This window comes from Anopheles maculipalpis, chromosome 2RL, assembly GCF_943734695.1.
Source record: "Anopheles maculipalpis chromosome 2RL, idAnoMacuDA_375_x, whole genome shotgun sequence".
NCBI lineage: Eukaryota > Metazoa > Arthropoda > Insecta > Diptera > Culicidae > Anopheles > Anopheles maculipalpis.
The window spans coordinates 42141458-42159373 of record NC_064871.1 but is presented as its reverse complement, the minus strand read 5'-3'; the positions used below and the strand labels follow the sequence as shown (position 1 = coordinate 42159373).

The 17916-nt window shown below is 46.0% G+C and overlaps 2 protein-coding genes across 2 annotated transcripts in view; one reads left to right on the top strand and one right to left on the bottom strand.

Annotated features, from left to right (window-relative positions):
• Positions 1 to 17916, bottom strand: part of LOC126557181 (protein claret segregational) — a 333201-nt gene that overhangs the window by 68412 nt on the left and 246873 nt on the right. The window lies entirely within an intron of this gene.
• On the top strand, positions 1697 to 11256 carry LOC126557218 (GATA-binding factor 3-like). The gene is made up of 8 exons (XM_050212920.1): positions 1697 to 1728; positions 8579 to 8835; positions 8919 to 9507; positions 9594 to 10091; positions 10188 to 10475; positions 10541 to 10781; positions 10845 to 11076; positions 11149 to 11256. Exons 2-8 carry the CDS (start codon positions 8579 to 8581, stop codon positions 11237 to 11239), a joined length of 2196 nt encoding a protein of 731 aa, XP_050068877.1. The 5' UTR covers positions 1697 to 1728; the 3' UTR covers positions 11240 to 11256.

Sequence of the window (17916 nt, the reverse complement as noted above, 5' to 3'; positions counted from 1 at the left end):
TATGAAGATAGTGAGTTGAAGGTTGACCCGATTTAAAAATAAGTTTTAAGTACATTTCCAAATCCTTAGCCATAAATTTGATGATCATTAGGCGTAAAGTGGCTGTGTGTAATGATCTTTTCTGCGTTCTTGTATTTTTGACGTTATTTTGTTTGTGAACTTTATGGCACTGCCTAGCCCGTTGTTTGTTTCGCGGTTTGTTTTTCCATCCAGGAGTTCCATTGCACGAGTCGCTAGTTTAGTCTAGTGCTGCTGCTACATTCGCCACCGTCCGTACCGGACCCGAACCACATACTACGGCACTATGGTAGATAAGATAAGGCTAACTAGCTTACCGAAAATCGATACCGAATGTGAAAACCAAACTAGGGAGGAACTAAAAAAAACCAGATGGATTGCTTTAGGATTATGACAAGCTCCCCTTTTTCCCCCGAACGGATTAATGTCAGATGTCGCCACGCTGCGGGCGGAACACAGACTGCTTCCGGGTTTTCGAGAAAAGATACACAGCAACACAAGTGCTGCTTGCTTGTACCATCATTTTCACCTTGCTCCAAGCTCACACAGATCGTCGCGTTCACTAATCTGATCGTAACATTATTGTTTCGTTTAGCTTATCCGATCGAAATCGCATATCAGATAAGTGAGGCCTGTTCGCGATAGCCCTGGGTTCGTGCCTGGGTGTACAACTGGAGTTGAAACACCGTGCTTCACACGGGCCTCGTGCCAATATGCAAACGATCGTTGCTTCGAACAGCAATTTATGAGCAAATAACAAATTTGTCTCAGCACGGGCTCGGGACGCTGCTCGTGCCGGAACAGCACCGCCACAAGCGAGATGAGAGCTAAGCGAGGTAAACAAAACAAACAAGACAGTGTCTGAGTGATTGGACCGAGGAGGATCGATTGCAATTTTTGGAAGTTTTCTCTTCCCAGTGCGAAAGTGAAGATGAAGATGGTATAAGGGTTTTGCTTTTTGCTGGTAGAAAATCGCCGACCTTTCCCCTGGCGTAGGTAGAATCGGGATCAGAACGTTCTGTACGAACCCGTGGTGGCGGAAACTTGGAAACAAAATCGTAGCAAAACTACACCAAAAACCTCATAGACAAACAAACGGTCTGAGGTTGTCCGAGGGAAAAAAAGCGCTTATGGGTACCGCACGGTTCGGTGTTTATTGCAGTTCAAACAAGAATGCAACGGACGAACCATGGGGGAAGCTGGCGGAAACTGCGGCCGGTTGTTGGAGACCTCACCGGGGTGACGGGTGTGAACCGGGGCCTTAGCAGAGGGGGCAGGAAAGCAGCGGACGCTGGAAATCTGCACCCTCTGGACAAACAGAGCCGATGACGAAGGCAACTGGCAATGGCGAGAGGGCTTATTTCCTTCACTGGGCTCCGGATGGACGAACTAAACTACACCGTACCGCCGTACCAGGTCGGCCAATGTTGATTTTGCCTCAAAGCCGTGTGTGTTGTTTCATGTTTTGTACAATATTATGTGTGTGTCTACGATGTCGTTTTTTTCTTCTTCTTCTTTCCTGCCTCTCGGTCTCTCCCATTTCGGAACATCTCTCTTGGCAAACGTCCGCCATCCACGCCGGAATCAGCACGGGCCCATGGGTAGTGTGGTGTGCCGGTTAGTGTGGCGGTTGCCCCGATACTTCTCAGCACGGTCTTGTCACCGGGCCGATCATCCGGATGTCAACGGGCACACGGTTTAAGGCTTGCGGTGAGTACGGTGGGCATTCATTGTAATTTAGTGTAGTTTTGGGCGGGAAAAGCGTTGGAGTGAAGTTGGTTTCCATTGTTTTTTTTTGTTTAATACGATCGCGCATTCCCGTCCCGTTCAATCAATCGATCGTGTGCTATATGATTGCATCTCAACGTCTGATTTGTGTGTGTGTGTGTGTGTGTGTGTGTGTGTGTGTGTGTGTGTGTGTGTGTGTGTGTGTGTGTGTGTGTGTGCGTGCTTGAGAGTAGCAACTAATTCTTTTGATTGATGGATGTAGAACGTCAGCTTGCAGGAACATCGCAGTTGGCCGTGTTTATTGTGCGTAAGCTAGGTGTGTATGCGTAAGTGAGAATGTGAAGCGCGCGCCCGCGCGTTTGTGTGCGTTTATGTGCAATCGCGTGTTAGGAAGGTGTGAGATTTTACTGTTACAAACGAAATATCAGTCCCCAGGTTGGCCTGATAAGATAAGGCAGCCTATCCCGGGCACCCTATCAGTCGTACCCGCAGCTCAAGATAGACGTGGGGACAAACCGTGGACCACAACACACGCTCGGGGCGGTCTCCAAACACCCCGAAACGGATCGGTCGGCGGTCAATGAGGTTTCGATTCATACATACATATATATAAGGAGGGAACTTTTTTTTTTTTGTTACAGTTTTTTCCGATCAATTTCGTTCAATATGTACATAATTTGTGCGGTGCGGTAGTCGCCACATGTCGTGCGGCGCGGAGTCCTTAGTCGCAGTGAGATGCTCCTTCTGGTGTGATCGGTGTTCGAGTGAGACACATCGATTAGTGCGCGCGTATCAATCCCAAATCTTATACCGCACCGGTGTGTATAGGTGTGGATGGGAAGCTAGCGAAAGGCTCCAATAAACAATAGTTGTGTAGTTGCGTGTCTATGAAAATCTTCTGTGAGTAGAGTAATTACGTTAGTGTATTGTGAACTTGGCGATTCTTCGTGAGGTGCCACGGCTTTCGAATACATAGTGCAAACAGTCACGTGGTAGGAATCGTGCAAGATGGCAGTTTCATCTGAGTCAAAGAATGGCGGCGTAGCGGTTAATTGTTCCCAGCCGGGCCCGGTTCCAAGTTCGACCGTGACAAGTGCATCTGTTTCCACAACCACGTCGGTAGCGTCAATCGGCATGGGCTCGGGACCGATCGATGCTCCAGCGCCGTCGAATGAATCGTCGGCAGATGCTGCAAAGGTAGGGCTTTTGTGAGAAATTTGGTGAATTCGGCGGTTCTGTTTGCGCCGGCCGGCATCCAAACGCGAGTCCTAATCGGAAGACGCCACACTAACAGGACTCTAATCAGTGGACGCTAGACGCATGCCGGTTTTTGCAGATAGGCCGACCGCAAATGTGCCAACAACACACAGTATCAGCAGCTTCTCCAGTAGTATGGAGATAAAATTCACTTTTTATCGGAGAATCCCGCACATGGTTCCGCCCGATGATAGTCCGCAGTTGGCGGGAGGTCTCGGCCGCACCGTGGGCTGCATAGATGGTTATCGTGTGTCCCGGTTTGCCTATCGATAGCCCTATCGCCGGATGAGTAATCTTGGAACCCAGCGTGTGCCAGTGTGAGCAATGTATGATAAAAGAACGACCCACGCACATCCACTAGCGTGGCTTTTGCTAGTACGATGAGGTTTTGTTTTGTTTACGAATAGTCAACAGGTTGCATGCGTTCTGTGCAAAAGTACAAACGGTACAGCCATAGACAATTGTAGCAAGTGTAGCTGTGATCAAATCATGTAAAGAATTACTTAGAATCTACGGAAGGATACCATTTCTCTGGATGCAATGTTTCGTAACTCCATCTTTGGTGTGCCATAATTCACATTCCTCAGGGCTGTAGGGAGATACGAGTTGAGTTAAAAAAAGAATGAATGATTTTCGGCAGGACAATTGCCTTCAACTTTTTGCTTTTATGCCCCTAAGGATAGGGTCTCACATTATATGTGCTTACCGGATGAACAGTTGGGTGTACCTTTCTTTCGACCCTAGGTGGTATGGCGTACGGTTATCAACCGGATTGAATTGCTCAAAAAATGTACCCTAACAGCAGTGCCTTGAATGGCGTAATAACCATAACTTGTGGCGCCTCACGGACAAGTGGTTGACTTCAGAAAGGAAGTCAAAGACGAATCGAAGGACAAGTTGTGTGTCTCAAATGCTTCCCTTTTTTAAAGCTGGCAAAGGATAACTGGTGCCCGCCTGCACGTAGGTCCTGCGGCGTGTCTTACTTTAACAGCACACCCAATGGTCAAGGTCGAGATTTATGAAGTTTTTTTTAAAGTGGTGCAAGCATTTTGGGATCGTGCATTACGCTGATACCATTTTTTGAGAAACAAAATGAATGGAATATTTGTTTATTGGATGCGAGCGTGCCGTCTCTGTTATAGTAATTGGAGCAAAACATTATTGCTTGTGTGTTTACTACCATAATTAGATGAATTTATAATCCTCCGCAACTGTGCTTTTGTTTGGTACCTTTGTGAGGGATCGCTTTCAAAAGAACCATAATTGTGTTAAAAGATACAAAGAAATAAGTTTTTTAATTATTCACATCCATAAAATAAATTTATGCCCATAAAAAATTGCAGATCTCGACAATTCTAATCCTATACTTGCAAAACACTCGTATGGGTCTTGAATTAGACAATATTTGAAATAGAATACTCTCCCATTTTAAAGATGACATTAATTTCAAACAAACACAGCTTTTTTGTGTGCTGTCACCTGTCACGAACCAACCAGTAATACGGAACATTGCATCTGCTTGCACAGTGTGCTAGGGCCGTCTGTCCACCTTTCAATAATCTTTAGCGCAGACAGACCCTCGCTTCCGAGTCACCGGCGTAGACTGACCGAAACCGATTGCTAGGAATTACACGCTCCAAAATTCGGGACCACGCACCAACATCACGTCACGCATAAAAACCTATGTAAAATTGGTTAGATAACACGTTGAACGGTTCCGGGACCACATCAGAGCAAAACCATTTAGGAGGTTCGTTAATATTTGGATCTGCCAATGGATGCGAGCGGTGGCAGGGCTGACGACACTAGGGTAAGATTTTAGAGCGCATTCGAGCTTATCGCTCGGTGTGCCTATGCAACATAGTGCCACGATCGTCGGAAGGTTTGTGATCATCGGAAGCGATCTCGCGATCCTTCCACCCCGGCCAATCGTTCACTGCAAGAGCTGAACCCTGTTTCGTTACTTCGGTTTTTGGGATCAGTTTCTTTTCCACGCACCATATTTATAGCTTTCTGATAGTGATATCTTACTTGCCCCGTGCATCTCGCCGGAGGGAATGTAAAATGGAGTGTCGACCACGGTTCACATGGCCGGTGCATTCTTCTAGACGCCTCGGGCAGCCTTGCGGCGCAGGACAATGGCTTCGGCGCGAGAATGTGTCGCTTGATGGATGGTCTAATTTTCGGAGTCAGCGAGCAACAGCCGACGGCTCGCGCCTTTTGTACGGTGATGTAGAGCGAGCTTTTGTAAAACGCTGTCGCCTATTTGACAGTTGTTGAACTCCTTTTCCACCACGACCGCGATGACGACGACGAACGCATTCCTGTGCCGTTGAGTCATCGGTGTGGGTCTGCAGCGTTTGAAGCGCAGGGCGCCATATTTACTCAATGGCGCCAAAGGGAAGGAGCGATCTGACTTTGATATAGGGTTTTCAGGGCTAGCGAGCGTCATGCGTGATCAATGAACGATGGTGTACCGTACGCAGTGACTAGTTCCTGTGGGTTTATTTCGTTGTTCGTGTGCGAAGTTGATCGCTTCTTGCGGCCCCAAATTACTTTCTTCGGCAACCATTTAATTAGCGTTCCGTCCCCCCAAAAAGGTGATAGCGTATAGGTCCGCCAGGAAAATGAAATCAGAACTGCTGTTTCGGTCGCTCACCAAATCCAGAGAGGGGGGGGGGGGGGGGGGGGGGACATAAATATTACCGTGGCAAGTAATTTCCCGTGTTAGCAAATGGAGCAGTAAAGCAGGAGCAAGGTGACCGCATGAGGCGTGTTTAATTACCACCGCGATGGAGACTCCCGGTCCCTTACGCCTGCCTGTTGGGGTCCATCGCCAAAAATCGTACCGGGTGCCGAGAGCGGGGTGTTTATCGAGGGCATCTTTTTGCCTTTTTCTTCGTAGGAGTGTTTTTTTTTCTTCTTCTGTATCGTGCTGCTGCTGCTGCTTTACTGCGTGCAGGCAGTAGATAAGACGAAATTTTACGAACGCTTCTGACATTTATGAGCTCCCGCGCTTCAAAAGCGAATGGTCGGTCCGGTGTAAGTCCACTGTTAAAAAAAAAAAGGCCGGGCTAAACAGAATGATTTGCAGGAACGGTTTGGTTAAGCTGCTTTTCGAGGAATTGATACGTATCATCACAGAACGTTGGCAGGCCGTCAATGTTTTTTTTTGAAGCCATCGGTAAGGCTCTAAATACCGGCCTTAGTAGCCGAAGGCCACCATTAAGGGATACGGGCTAGTTTTCCCGACTTTTGGATGGCCATTTGCTACGGTTGTTTCGCAACGCAAAGGAAAAAGGGGTAATAATAGCATTTACACGCATACACTCATACACGCATTTCGTCTTAACTGGGCTGGGCACGGTGGGTTTGCCGGTAGCTCAAGAGCGGCAGACACTTGGCGAACGGTGCTATCGGTGTGTAAGCATCCACTCGGGCACTACTGGGAATGCCCGCCGGGGTTATCGGCCGTGGACGGCGTAGGTCGGGGATCGGATAAGATATGAGTTTTGTGCGATACAGTATCACATGCCGTATCGATAGTTCGCGTTAGATGATGGGCCGGCACTCCAGAGCAGCTACCACTACCACCGCCTGAGAAGTGATAATCAGGCGAAACACTAATCAGGTGTTAAAAGCCGCCATTCCAGTGAAATTATTTTTTTTGTTTTTTTGCTGTTTGCGAAGTTAAGTATGTGTAACAATTTGTCCAAAAGCGGGTTTAAAGCCATGCTTTTTTTTCGCTAGTTATGCGTTGTCTTATTTTTTGGACCAAAAGTTCAACAGCCAACGGGAGTATGCGTTTAATTGAGACAATTGAAGTGTGTTAGAATATTCATTCATTTTTGACACACTAATGATACAAATTAATTTTATCACATCATTATGGCACTTAAAAAGGGAGAGAGAGTGAGAAAACAAACCCACAAACAGCTAAAAAAGAACGAAGTTGCAACCCCAGTTGCCTCAATGATGGCTGATTGCGGCATTATTTACCATGTTTTGAGTTATTTCTCAATTCAATTTATCTAGGCCTGTGCCTATACCATACAGTGATGATGATACGCAGCACAAAACTGTCCACAAAAGGTCTCGAATGGCCCGCGGGTTCCGTTGGGTACGCATCGTGCCGCCTGATGGGTTCTGTGCGGTTGGGTTCTTCATTTTTCGTCTTCCTACACCCTGGCCTTTTCCCGCCCTGGATCGAGAAATGGCATTCAACTTCTTTGTGTGTGTGTGTGTCCCTTGGTGGCGGGTCCTTGGCATGTGTACTGATGGAAAGTAACCTTTGGTGTTTACCTTCTTATCGCATTGCGGCAATCTCCTTCGAGCAACGGGGAATGGACGCTTGAGGCCCGCCGTACGCTGGCCTGAACCGTTGTTTTGCTGGGTTGGGTTTCGGTGGTAATAGAGATAGATTCATTAGGTTGCGCACGTGACACGCACGCATATTGAATGGTGAATTAATTATACCCTGGAAATGGTTTTTTTTCTTAGCCTTTTAAATGCGAAAAGATTTGATGCTTGTTTGGTGGTTTGATGGGCAGCGCGAGATCTGTTTATGGACGGTCCAGAAGGTGGATGGTTTTCTGTGAGATACGATAACACTTAATTGAGGTAATTTTAATTGTTTTTGGCTGACATTGTGCATTTAAAATTATTGTAAATGTAAAAAATAATCTAATATTTACAACAAATTTATTTTCATAAGCAATTTAATTAAAAGTTTAATCATTCTGTAATAAATACTTTTCAAAAATTTGAAGATTTCTATGGAGTTTGGAGAGCATTATTGGCAACTCTACTTCGTTTTACTGAAATCTACGTAACGAAAATCGATTATTCAAAATAAAAATAAAATAAAAAACATTGACACTTGCTTAGAATCAGCAACGCAAATGTCTAAGTATCGATAAATGAGAACGGAACCCCAGCTTTACATAACGCAACATCCATGTCACAGCACACCTGCGTGCTTGCGGGTCATTTATTTGGGTCGGTTCATCGATGGTGTGTATTTGTTTTGGGAGATTTCTTCCTGTCGCGCCGAATCTGGTGATCCGGATGACTGATGTCACGTAGCGGAACCAAAGCTTCCTGCACAGTCATGAACTGTTCGCCCCTCCCCTTTCGGTTACCTGAAGCCCACAAGCGCACGATTCGATGTCAACCGGAAACGGGCTTGTTTGGGCGGAAGTAGTATGAGTTTGCCGGGCACGAGCTGGTGTTTTACGAGGTGCGTACCTCTCGCGATTTGACGTTCTGCGCGGCAAACCCATCGCGTCGTGTTTGCTTTTGCCGGTGATTGCTTAACGGAATCCCCACGATTTCTACGTCAAGTTGCCGGTCGTGTTGGAGGAGCGTTTTACAATGTCGCTCACCGATTTTCGACACCCAGCTTTAGGTTCGCAGTGACGTGTTCGCAAGCTGGAACGGCAGGCCCGTTTTTCTATTTCGAACGAGAGATTGCGATGTGGCAGTGTGATTCACGCGTACTTGCTCGATAGGATTTACAAAAGCGATCAGTTTTGCATAATACAGTTTCGTGTGTGCGGTTTTCGTTCCATTGCAGATGGAAACGTCTAACGAGCCAAAGGAACAGGAACAGGCGCCCAGTTCGGATGTGACTTCTAGCGTGCATCAAACCGTTTCTCATCAGCCGGTGAGCGTCTCGCAATCCTCACACGTTCTCACCGATGTACCGGTGGACGAGATGATCGTCAACTCGGAGTTACACCCGGGATCGGAGAGGAGTTCGCCCGGTCAACAGACGGCTGTGATCATCAACCAGCACAAACAGCGAATGATCACTACGACAGGACAAATTAGGTGAGTGTCAAACAGTTTGAGTGTTGCGATCTGATCGTAGCCTTATTAATCCATCGATCGTTCGTGTCCGCCTTGTTGTGCAGGGAGATCGCAGAAGGACAGGAACCACCGAATGAGTCATCGGATTACGATACCGTGGAGTATCATCAATCGGTTCAATCGGCAGGTGGAGTTGAGCAGCATGGGTACAGCTACGAGTCTGGCCATGCCACTAGTCAGGAACAGGGTGTTGTAGTGAGCTCGGCTAGTGCCGCTTCAGCCCCAAGTGTACAAATCGTCAAGCGGGAAATGATCGAAAAGGAGGCAGTAATGGCAGCACAAGCAGCAGCAGCGGCAGCGAACAACCCACCAGAAACCACCATCATACCCGTCCAAACGCAGACGATCTTTGTGGAGTACAAGAACGATGGCGAGGAACCGGTGCGATACGTGAACCGTTACGAAGACGTCAAGTATCATCCACATTCGCGCTACATCTATCAGCAGCCGCCCGGAGGACTGGCGCTTCCCTCGACGCTACACTCGGGGTCGGGACATCCGCACGTGTCGCACCATCCCCATCATCACCATCATCATCATGCGCACCACGGACACGGGATGATCCCACCGGGACATCAAACCCATCACCACGTACATCCACAGTCGGCCCAGGTACAGCAGACGATTGAAGCGGTACGGGATCTGCAGCAATTGGTGTGGTATGCTTTCGAATGAAGCCAAATCTTACGAAAATGGTGTTTTTTCTTTTATTTCGATAGGTTTCTCAACACCCCTCGAGCGTGGCAGTGGCATCTCAGTCTGGTACAACGATCCAGGTTCAAGCGCAACCGCATCATCAAACAATTCAGGTGTACGAAACGCACGAAGGCTCTGGTCCGGTCGGTGAGGTGCAGCAGGTAGCTGAAGGAACGGTTGATGCGAAGACACACTACACCAATCTGGAACCGGTGCATACGCTTGCATCACCCCAGAACTATTACATCACGTCCGATGGCTATACGACCGGGAACTACACTACGTTTCTACCGCAGAAGGAAACCATCTACTACCATTCGCCAAGCCCCAATCCGGTACTGTACAAAGGAGACCCCACACTTACGTCATCGTCAATCATTACCAAGCAGATTCACTACACACCGCCGATCCCGAACTCGCAGAACATGTACGAAAATGCCAGCGGGCACAGCAGTAGTTCACCGGGAGCGCAACAGATTTATCCCGGCTATTGGAATGGTGCCGGAGTCGATTATAATACTGTGAGTAGAATGGCTTCTAAAATATTGGTAGAGACTTCGCTTTGGTTCTTATAAAATCATAGGATCTTTAATAACTCACCCTGCTTGTTTTGTTAGAATTTTACCGGAACAATCGTGATGGACAATGCGGGCGGCAATGTGGGAGAGTACGCGACAAACGGGCAGCACAGTTGGCAGATTAGCTCCCTGAACGAAGCGTACGATACACAGCTGGCAGCACCATCGGAGCACCGCGAGTGCGTGAACTGTGGCAGCTCCGATACACCGCTCTGGCGACGGGATGTCGTCGGCCATACGCTGTGCAATGCGTGTGCACTGTACACGAGACAGAATCCGGGCACGAACCGTCCACCGAATCGTTCGCAGAAAGCCAAACAAGCAGTGGTGAGTGGTGGTTGCGTTCGTTCGCAATTCGATCGAAACCGTTGAATGTTCTGTCTGCATTCCAGAAAACACCTCCAGCCCAGGGCAACCGGCGTTCGGGTGTGACGTGTGCGAACTGTCAAACCACCACCACAACGCTGTGGCGCCGAAACAATCAGGGCGATCCGGTGTGCAATGCGTGCGGTTTGTACTACAAACTGCACAGCGTTAATCGTCCGATCACGATGAAGAAGGATGGAATCCAGACGCGAAAGCGCAAACCCAAATCTAGTCCGCAGATACAACCTATGAACGGTCTTAATACAGGTGAGAATTTGTTTAGAGTCAGTGCTCTATGTAAGCATACCTAACGATTTGTAATTGCTGTAGGGAAATTGCTACCATCGATGATACCGTCCCAGTATCACTCGATCTCGACCGAACCAAAGCTATTGAACAGCAGCCAATCGCATCTATCGACGTCACAGCCGATGGAGCTGCACAATTCGCCTGGCCAGGATCCACGGTTTGTGGACAGTTCGCCCGGTGCGCCCGGTGGCGGTAATTCGTCGCCACATCTCGCTCCCGTTCCTAACAATCTGGCACGTCACATACCAATATCGTAAGTAACTTTGGCAACTCTGAGGTTTTTGTTTAGGTGATAATTGAATCCACTTCTTACCTTAATCCACAGTGTACCATCGATGGATGGGAATCGAGGTGCGAATGGAGAGATTACCAGTGTCATTACCAGCACAGCTGTGGCCGAGCGTTCTGGTAATTAGCTTAAAATCGATTGTAGTTCAGTACCAATAGACTACGGAAGCATAGTGCGTGTACGTGTGTGAGTGCCAATGCAATAGATTAAGTGATAGAGTAGACAGAGCTAGCATGTAAACAAAAAGGTACCAAATATGTATCCGAAGCAAAGACAAATGTACAGCGGATGGGCAATTGGCTGGGAGCTTTAAAGAGTAACTCGTAATAAATAGAACAATGTACTTAAAAAACCACATCCCAGCATGATGCTGCATCATTATGCGGTTGTGACTCATTCTTCCCAGCATTCGGTTCCAGCGGCGATCCAGAATTGTTAGAGAAAGTCTGTTGCTAGGCTTTGATCTCACTCTAGCTTCAACTGTCACTGACTTATCTGGCATGGTGCTACTTTATCTTGGTTCCATTTAACTAATGCTGTGTCGCCATCGGCAGGATGGCGCATAAGGACGGCACACGCAAGAGAGATTCTATTCGGTGAACTTTGTAAGATCGTGTTCTAGATTGACCACCCTGTGGAGCCTATTAAACAGGGCAGACAGGGCGATTATTAGAATGGTTCTCTTCTGGGATCAACCTTGTTTCGGGCGGCATCTTTCTTCGATTAGATGAGTCATTTTCCATCTGTCACTTGGGGAGGAATTTTGTGTAAAAGAAAACTTATATAGAATTGCTTGTTTTATTACAATAAATGTATAAAAAAAACACAATAATTATGTACTTGGCCATTGTGTTTACCTTGGCGCCATAGAAAATTGATCTCAAATGCACTTCCAATGCTACTTCCTGCTTCTCCACTTACCTCGCTTCTGCATGCATACGAATGAATGACTGCAGTACGAAAGCGAATGACCGTTGCAAGCCACATCAAAGTCCCAGCCGCATTGTGCAGTCTGAAAGAAAATGAATTTTCGACACGTATTACAAAAAAAAAACAACCTCCTTGGTGGAGCCTGTCGCATCAGAAGCATCGAGGTACGTGTTTGCTAGCGATTAATGCGAAGTTGCAACGCGTTTGCATTAGCCGGGGTCGCCGGCTCGGGACACCGATCGATACACTTCCTCGGGGCATCTTCGGTCTCTGACAGTCTCGGACCGTGCGTGAAGGGGTACAAAGGAAGTGTAGGATAAGAATCGAGAACGATATTTGCCGCTTTTCTGCATGCGTCCGCAGGAAGTTGAGTGTTGGAGCGTGAGAGATGCGGATCGTAGGGAGAACCCATTGGTGGCACATTCCAAAGGGGGCGCTACGGGTACTTTGGAGGTTTACTTGATTTACGTTTATATAAGGAGCGGGAAATTAATCAGATAATGGTCGCCATGACGGCCACCATGACGCCAAGATTGTGCGGGCAGGCCTGAAAGGCAAAACAAAAGGGGGGGGGGGGGGGTGAAAGACCGCGCGGAAATTATGAGAAAGGCGGCGAGAGTGGAAACGATTTTGTTTGTTTGTTTGTTTCTGTATTCTCGTTTCGTACGGTTTCTCTCCCCGGCGAAAAAGAATCGTCACGATGCGCCACCGGGATCGAGATCGGATGGACCGATCGTGGGGAGTTGCGATGCGCGAACGCATCGGGGGAATCGATGCGTCGCGACATGCTTTCAGACTACAACACAGAATGGCTTTTACCAAGCACGGTTTGCGGGTATGCGCCGAGAACGGCAACCAGCTTGGCGATTCGGGGTGCAGCAGCACGAGACTTTCGCGGACCGCTGTGATCGAGATGAGGCGCTAGGGTGCACTTTCATACTGCGGCAGTACAGTACAGGACTCTTTGTTGTTTTCTTGTGCGGGCAGCCGGGCAGCTAATGGGAGGCGCCAGAATGTCGTTCGCTTGGTGGATAATTTGCTGTGCGTTAGATGTAGGCTTCTTTTCATCTAACTTTTATTCGCTGTTTGGCGTTTTAGGATGAAAGAAACATTCAAAACCACTGCGAATGATAAGCTTTATAGAGGGTTAAAAATGATCTACGATGTTGGGGATGAAGTTGAGATCAGAATGAATTTATTTTGGGCAACTGATTTGAGAATTCACAGCATAATAAGAATGAAAAAGGGTTTGTTTGATTATCTTTAAGACATTCACTATGCAGTTGGTCCACAAATCTTAAGTAATTAAATTGTGCTCTTCAATATATAAGCTATCTTTTATGTATATAATCTTATTGTACTTTTATCTGTATTTTATATTGCTCCAAAAGGGTAAACAATTGAATGTGTTACAGGTCATTTTGATTTGATTGATCGATTATCATTTTACTGCTCACACATATGCTAAAAACCTTGAAGAGACTTTATAGAGTTTATTTACAACTATTCGAAGCCAACGAAGTCTGTCCACAATTAACGAATAGATGCATAAACACACGCACACACACGAACAGCATAACAAATTCCACATTTGTGATAGTTCTGTGTGCTGCTGCACCAACGAGTACGCGTTTATGGTTATTTAAACGTTTCAATTAATATTTATGGTCAAATAAAGCAATAAAGCTCGCGTAGCCAAAGGTACATAAATATTAATAGAAGCGCTGATAGCGTTCGGGTATTTTCGTGTGTGGTTCGTGTTCCGAAGGTGGTCGGACAGTGACAGCCCCTGGCAGGCAGGGAGTCAGGTTTGGGTAGAAGCAACCGAAAAACTGCTCTCTAGCACCCTTTAGCGAGCGTCCTTTTTTCCACGTTGCTGATCAAGCGCGATTACGGCCAAGCCCTTCGACTGGGTTGGTGGAAGTTTTTTTGCTCTCAATTCCAGCCCAAGCGCACCGAGAATGGATGGATTGAAGGGAAAGCTTTCACATTGGAGAATGTTTAATTCGACACCTTAATAAAGTTGTTGTATAATGTAGAACTTATAGGCGAGATACTCGTTCGCTTATTTTTTTTTTTTATTCAGCGCTGGATAAGATATCATGCAGCACGGGCTGGCATCGCCATGCAACAATTGCAAAGCGTGTGCAATGGGTATGATTTTAATTGACATGTGCTTAACAGTAATGACTGTGGCAAAAGGGAGAGGAGAGAAAAAAAAGCGCGAAGAATGATTATTGCAAATTACACTTTCATTACAGGTTATGAGATAAACGTATCATGCTGTGCTGCTGGATTTCATGTCAAAATGACTACAGAACATGTAAACGTATCGCTGAACCAGCGGCAGGCATGGCATGCCAAATATGATTTATTGATTCACTTTTTCAGGTGGGCTTTACTGTGCGAAATATTGAAATAACTTGCTTTAACGAAAGAAATAAAGCTTCTGAATAAAATAAGTAAATAAAAGCAAAGCTTTGATCAACTTTATTGTAAGAAAACTCTGGTCCAAAGAATCAAAAATCCTATCTCCACGATTGTACTTCATTTTCTCTACGGCCAGCCCATCTCCTCTTGCAACGAGGGAGTAAAGGGAAATGTTTTCCATCTCATTACTTTCCCTGGTTTCCGTTTAATGCCACCGTGCATGATAAGAACCCCATTTTATTACACCATTAGGCATTTGAGGCATCGGGAAATCGGGCTTGCGGTTCTATGTCCCCGGCAAGGTAGGGTCGGATGGGCTTACAATGGTGTAATCATCTCCTTTTCAGCCAACCGCCGTTAACCGTAATACCGTACCGTCTCCTGGCGTCTTGGTTGGTGGGCTGGTTTCGTGTGCAACAAAGGGAGGCCCTATTTTACGACCATTTCTTGGTCGTAAAATTTCAAAAATAGAAAGCCTTTCTTCTTTCGAGCGGTTGGTTTGAATGTGCTGAGTGTACGTTTACTGCCGGCCACAGTTGGAATGCATACCAAGCAGAAAGGGTACGACTCCTTGCGACGTATGCCAACAAAAACGATCCGAATTGTGGTCTAGCAAACAATTGAAGAACGCATACTACTCCGCTTACTTTACTCGTTTTATTCACTTTACCACATCACAATACAGTGGTGAAGGCTATGCCGAATCAGTTCGTAAAGTAAAATCGCACATTGTTTCTACACTCCCAAAGTAAGGTGGCAAAAGCGCTTCTTTGTGTGTCCCACCGAGAGATGTGCTTTACGTTGTGAATCTCTTCATTGCGCTTTAAAAGTTTCGATAGGCGGGCACAGTATCGAACGCTAAATAAAATGAGCTCGCACTCAGCTCAGATTTTGAATTTCTTTTTCCTTTGTCCGTAAGTCGATTTTATGGCTACTTATCGAAGAAATGGTAACGTAATGATAAAGTGCGTAGGAGACATTCATAAACTGGCGCCATAAGCTGCTGCAGTTTCGGGCCGTGCGAGCGGTGGGCGAGGTACGCAGCAGCTTGAAGTTATCAGTAAATAAAACCGAAATTTAATTGGCCCCGTCCGATATACTAGTGCGCAATAAAACCACGCTGTTAATAAAGCTGCTACCGACGCGGAAAGTGCAGCAGGGGCTGAAGTGGTGTGAAATGCACCGGCAAATGGGGTTGTGAGAGGTTTGCTGAAATCGTACGATCACTACGAGCACTGTGATGTGTTCGATGTGTTCGGCGATCCTGGTGCGGAAGCTTTAGGAGAGTCTCGGTACGTTGGAGCGAGCGGATTGTTATTCGTAGGTTTGGAAAGTGTGACCTGAGTTGGTGGGCTGTTGGGTAGGTTGGTTTGTTTGGCCACCTCCTACTACCTTCGCGTATCAGAAACGAGTAAAACTGTATTTACCGCCAAGGATTAGATTAGCGTGTTGTGAGAGACATTGGGCTAATAAATCATGCTCCGGTGCAATGTGGCATCAATAGGTGCTGATCAGTTCATACGGTAACATTAGGGACATTAAGGTAACATTAAAATGCTTTAAGGTGTGTGTGTGTAAGCCTGCTTCAAAAGGGAGCTTTTGCAACATGGAGCATAGTGGGAATGTTGCAAAATCCGTGTACGAAGGTTAGAGTAATGAACGTTTCAAGAGAGATCGAATATTTAATTAAGTTTATAATGTAAAATAACAACTCCAAAGCTTGAAACTCTATTGTCGACATGAGTTTCTTTTTTGGAGCTTTAAAAATCAAGGAAGATAGGTCTCGTCTTATAACTTTAAGAGATTTATTAATTATTTGTCGTGATCAACGTGATAATAAGAGTGTGATGTTCAAGCATATTTTCGGGTGTGTTTACTTTAGCTGTTTTACAGTTTAGTTTATTGAATAAATGAAGCATCAGCCGCTTTCCTATCTTGGCAAGATTTCATTCACTAAACAAGCTTTATTTGTTTAAGGGACCTGAGCGAAGAACACTCCATTACGCACATGAATTATGGGTCGACAGCACACATCCGGGGACTAATTTCACGCTGGCTCAGCGCCACCCTGGCGTGATCGTTGTGGGTTGAGTAAGAAGAGCCTCCTCCAGAATCGATCTTGAAAACAAAAAAACAGCAACGAAATAAGGAAGCATCGTACCACCTTCGAAGGAAAGATACATCAAGGCAGATCAAGGGACTGTGCAGTGCAGTTAGCTGTGACGCCTTGCGGACGGTACAGAATGGTCCGAAAACGGTCAATGACGAATATTACGGTTACGCAACGTACGCATTCCACCCCATACGATGCACCATACGGAGCCAGACAAATTCATCCGCCGATGCTCAGGTGGATGGACGCACGCAAGCTTTAGCCAGCGTCTGTAGAAAGGAACAAAAAAAAATCCCTTCACAGTGCAAGGCGCCATGGACCAGTTGGGATTTTATGTGACAGTTTTATGTGTCTATTGTCTGCAATCGGACATTTGGGATCGATCAGAAAAGGGGCTGATTGTGGGACGCTTCTGGATGGCGCCTCCGTTTTCGGTGGGCGTCGCGTGGCTTTGGCGTGGCCCAGTTGCATCGTCGCATCATGGTCGAGATTGTGTGACCTACCGGACAGCATCCGGAGTGGTAAAGGCTTACGGTAGATAGTTGGATATTAATTTTAACTGTCTGTTAGTTTAAATCTAAACAGATTTACTGGCATTTTGGTGAAACGCTTGTATGAAACTCTAGTTTGTAGACAAATTTTGTAATAAATGCAAACCTACTTGAATTATGAAATCATTTGGGAACATTCCTTGGATGTGAGTAGAGATATCCCGGGTTGCAATTAGCTTTCAATGAGCACACAAGGTATTGTTAAACAAAAAACTTTTATATGGCTTTTCTTAAAACTTCATGGGCGGATAGCGACCGGGAGATACGATACCGAGTCGGAAACAGAGTGGTTTGATAAGAAACACATATGACACAACTCTAATGTGTACTACTGATAAAGGAAACAAAAAAACCAAACCTGAACGCTGAAGAAAGTAACGGACGACTGAATAAAAACGAATTGTTTGAAATGCACGATGGGTGATCTCAAAATGAACGATGTTTTTGGTCTTCTATAAAGACATTAGTTACGTTAATTAAATTTGTTTCAAAATTAAATAAACATTTTGATCGATTTCAATCAAACTAAGCTGCAACTAAATATTGAACAGAGACGAAATTGCTGATATTTTCAGTGAAGACAATAATTATGAACAGATTTAATTGTTGCCGAAAACTGTGAAATTATGCTAAAAAATAATCTTAATTATGTTTTCTACTCGCCGTCCCTTAACATCATAGCTGCAAGCGATTAGTTTTGATTTACTTGCTCACCGTTCGTACAGTAACCACGCCTACTTTCCTTTCATCCGCCATTTTAGTGCTCCGCTTGAAGCGAGG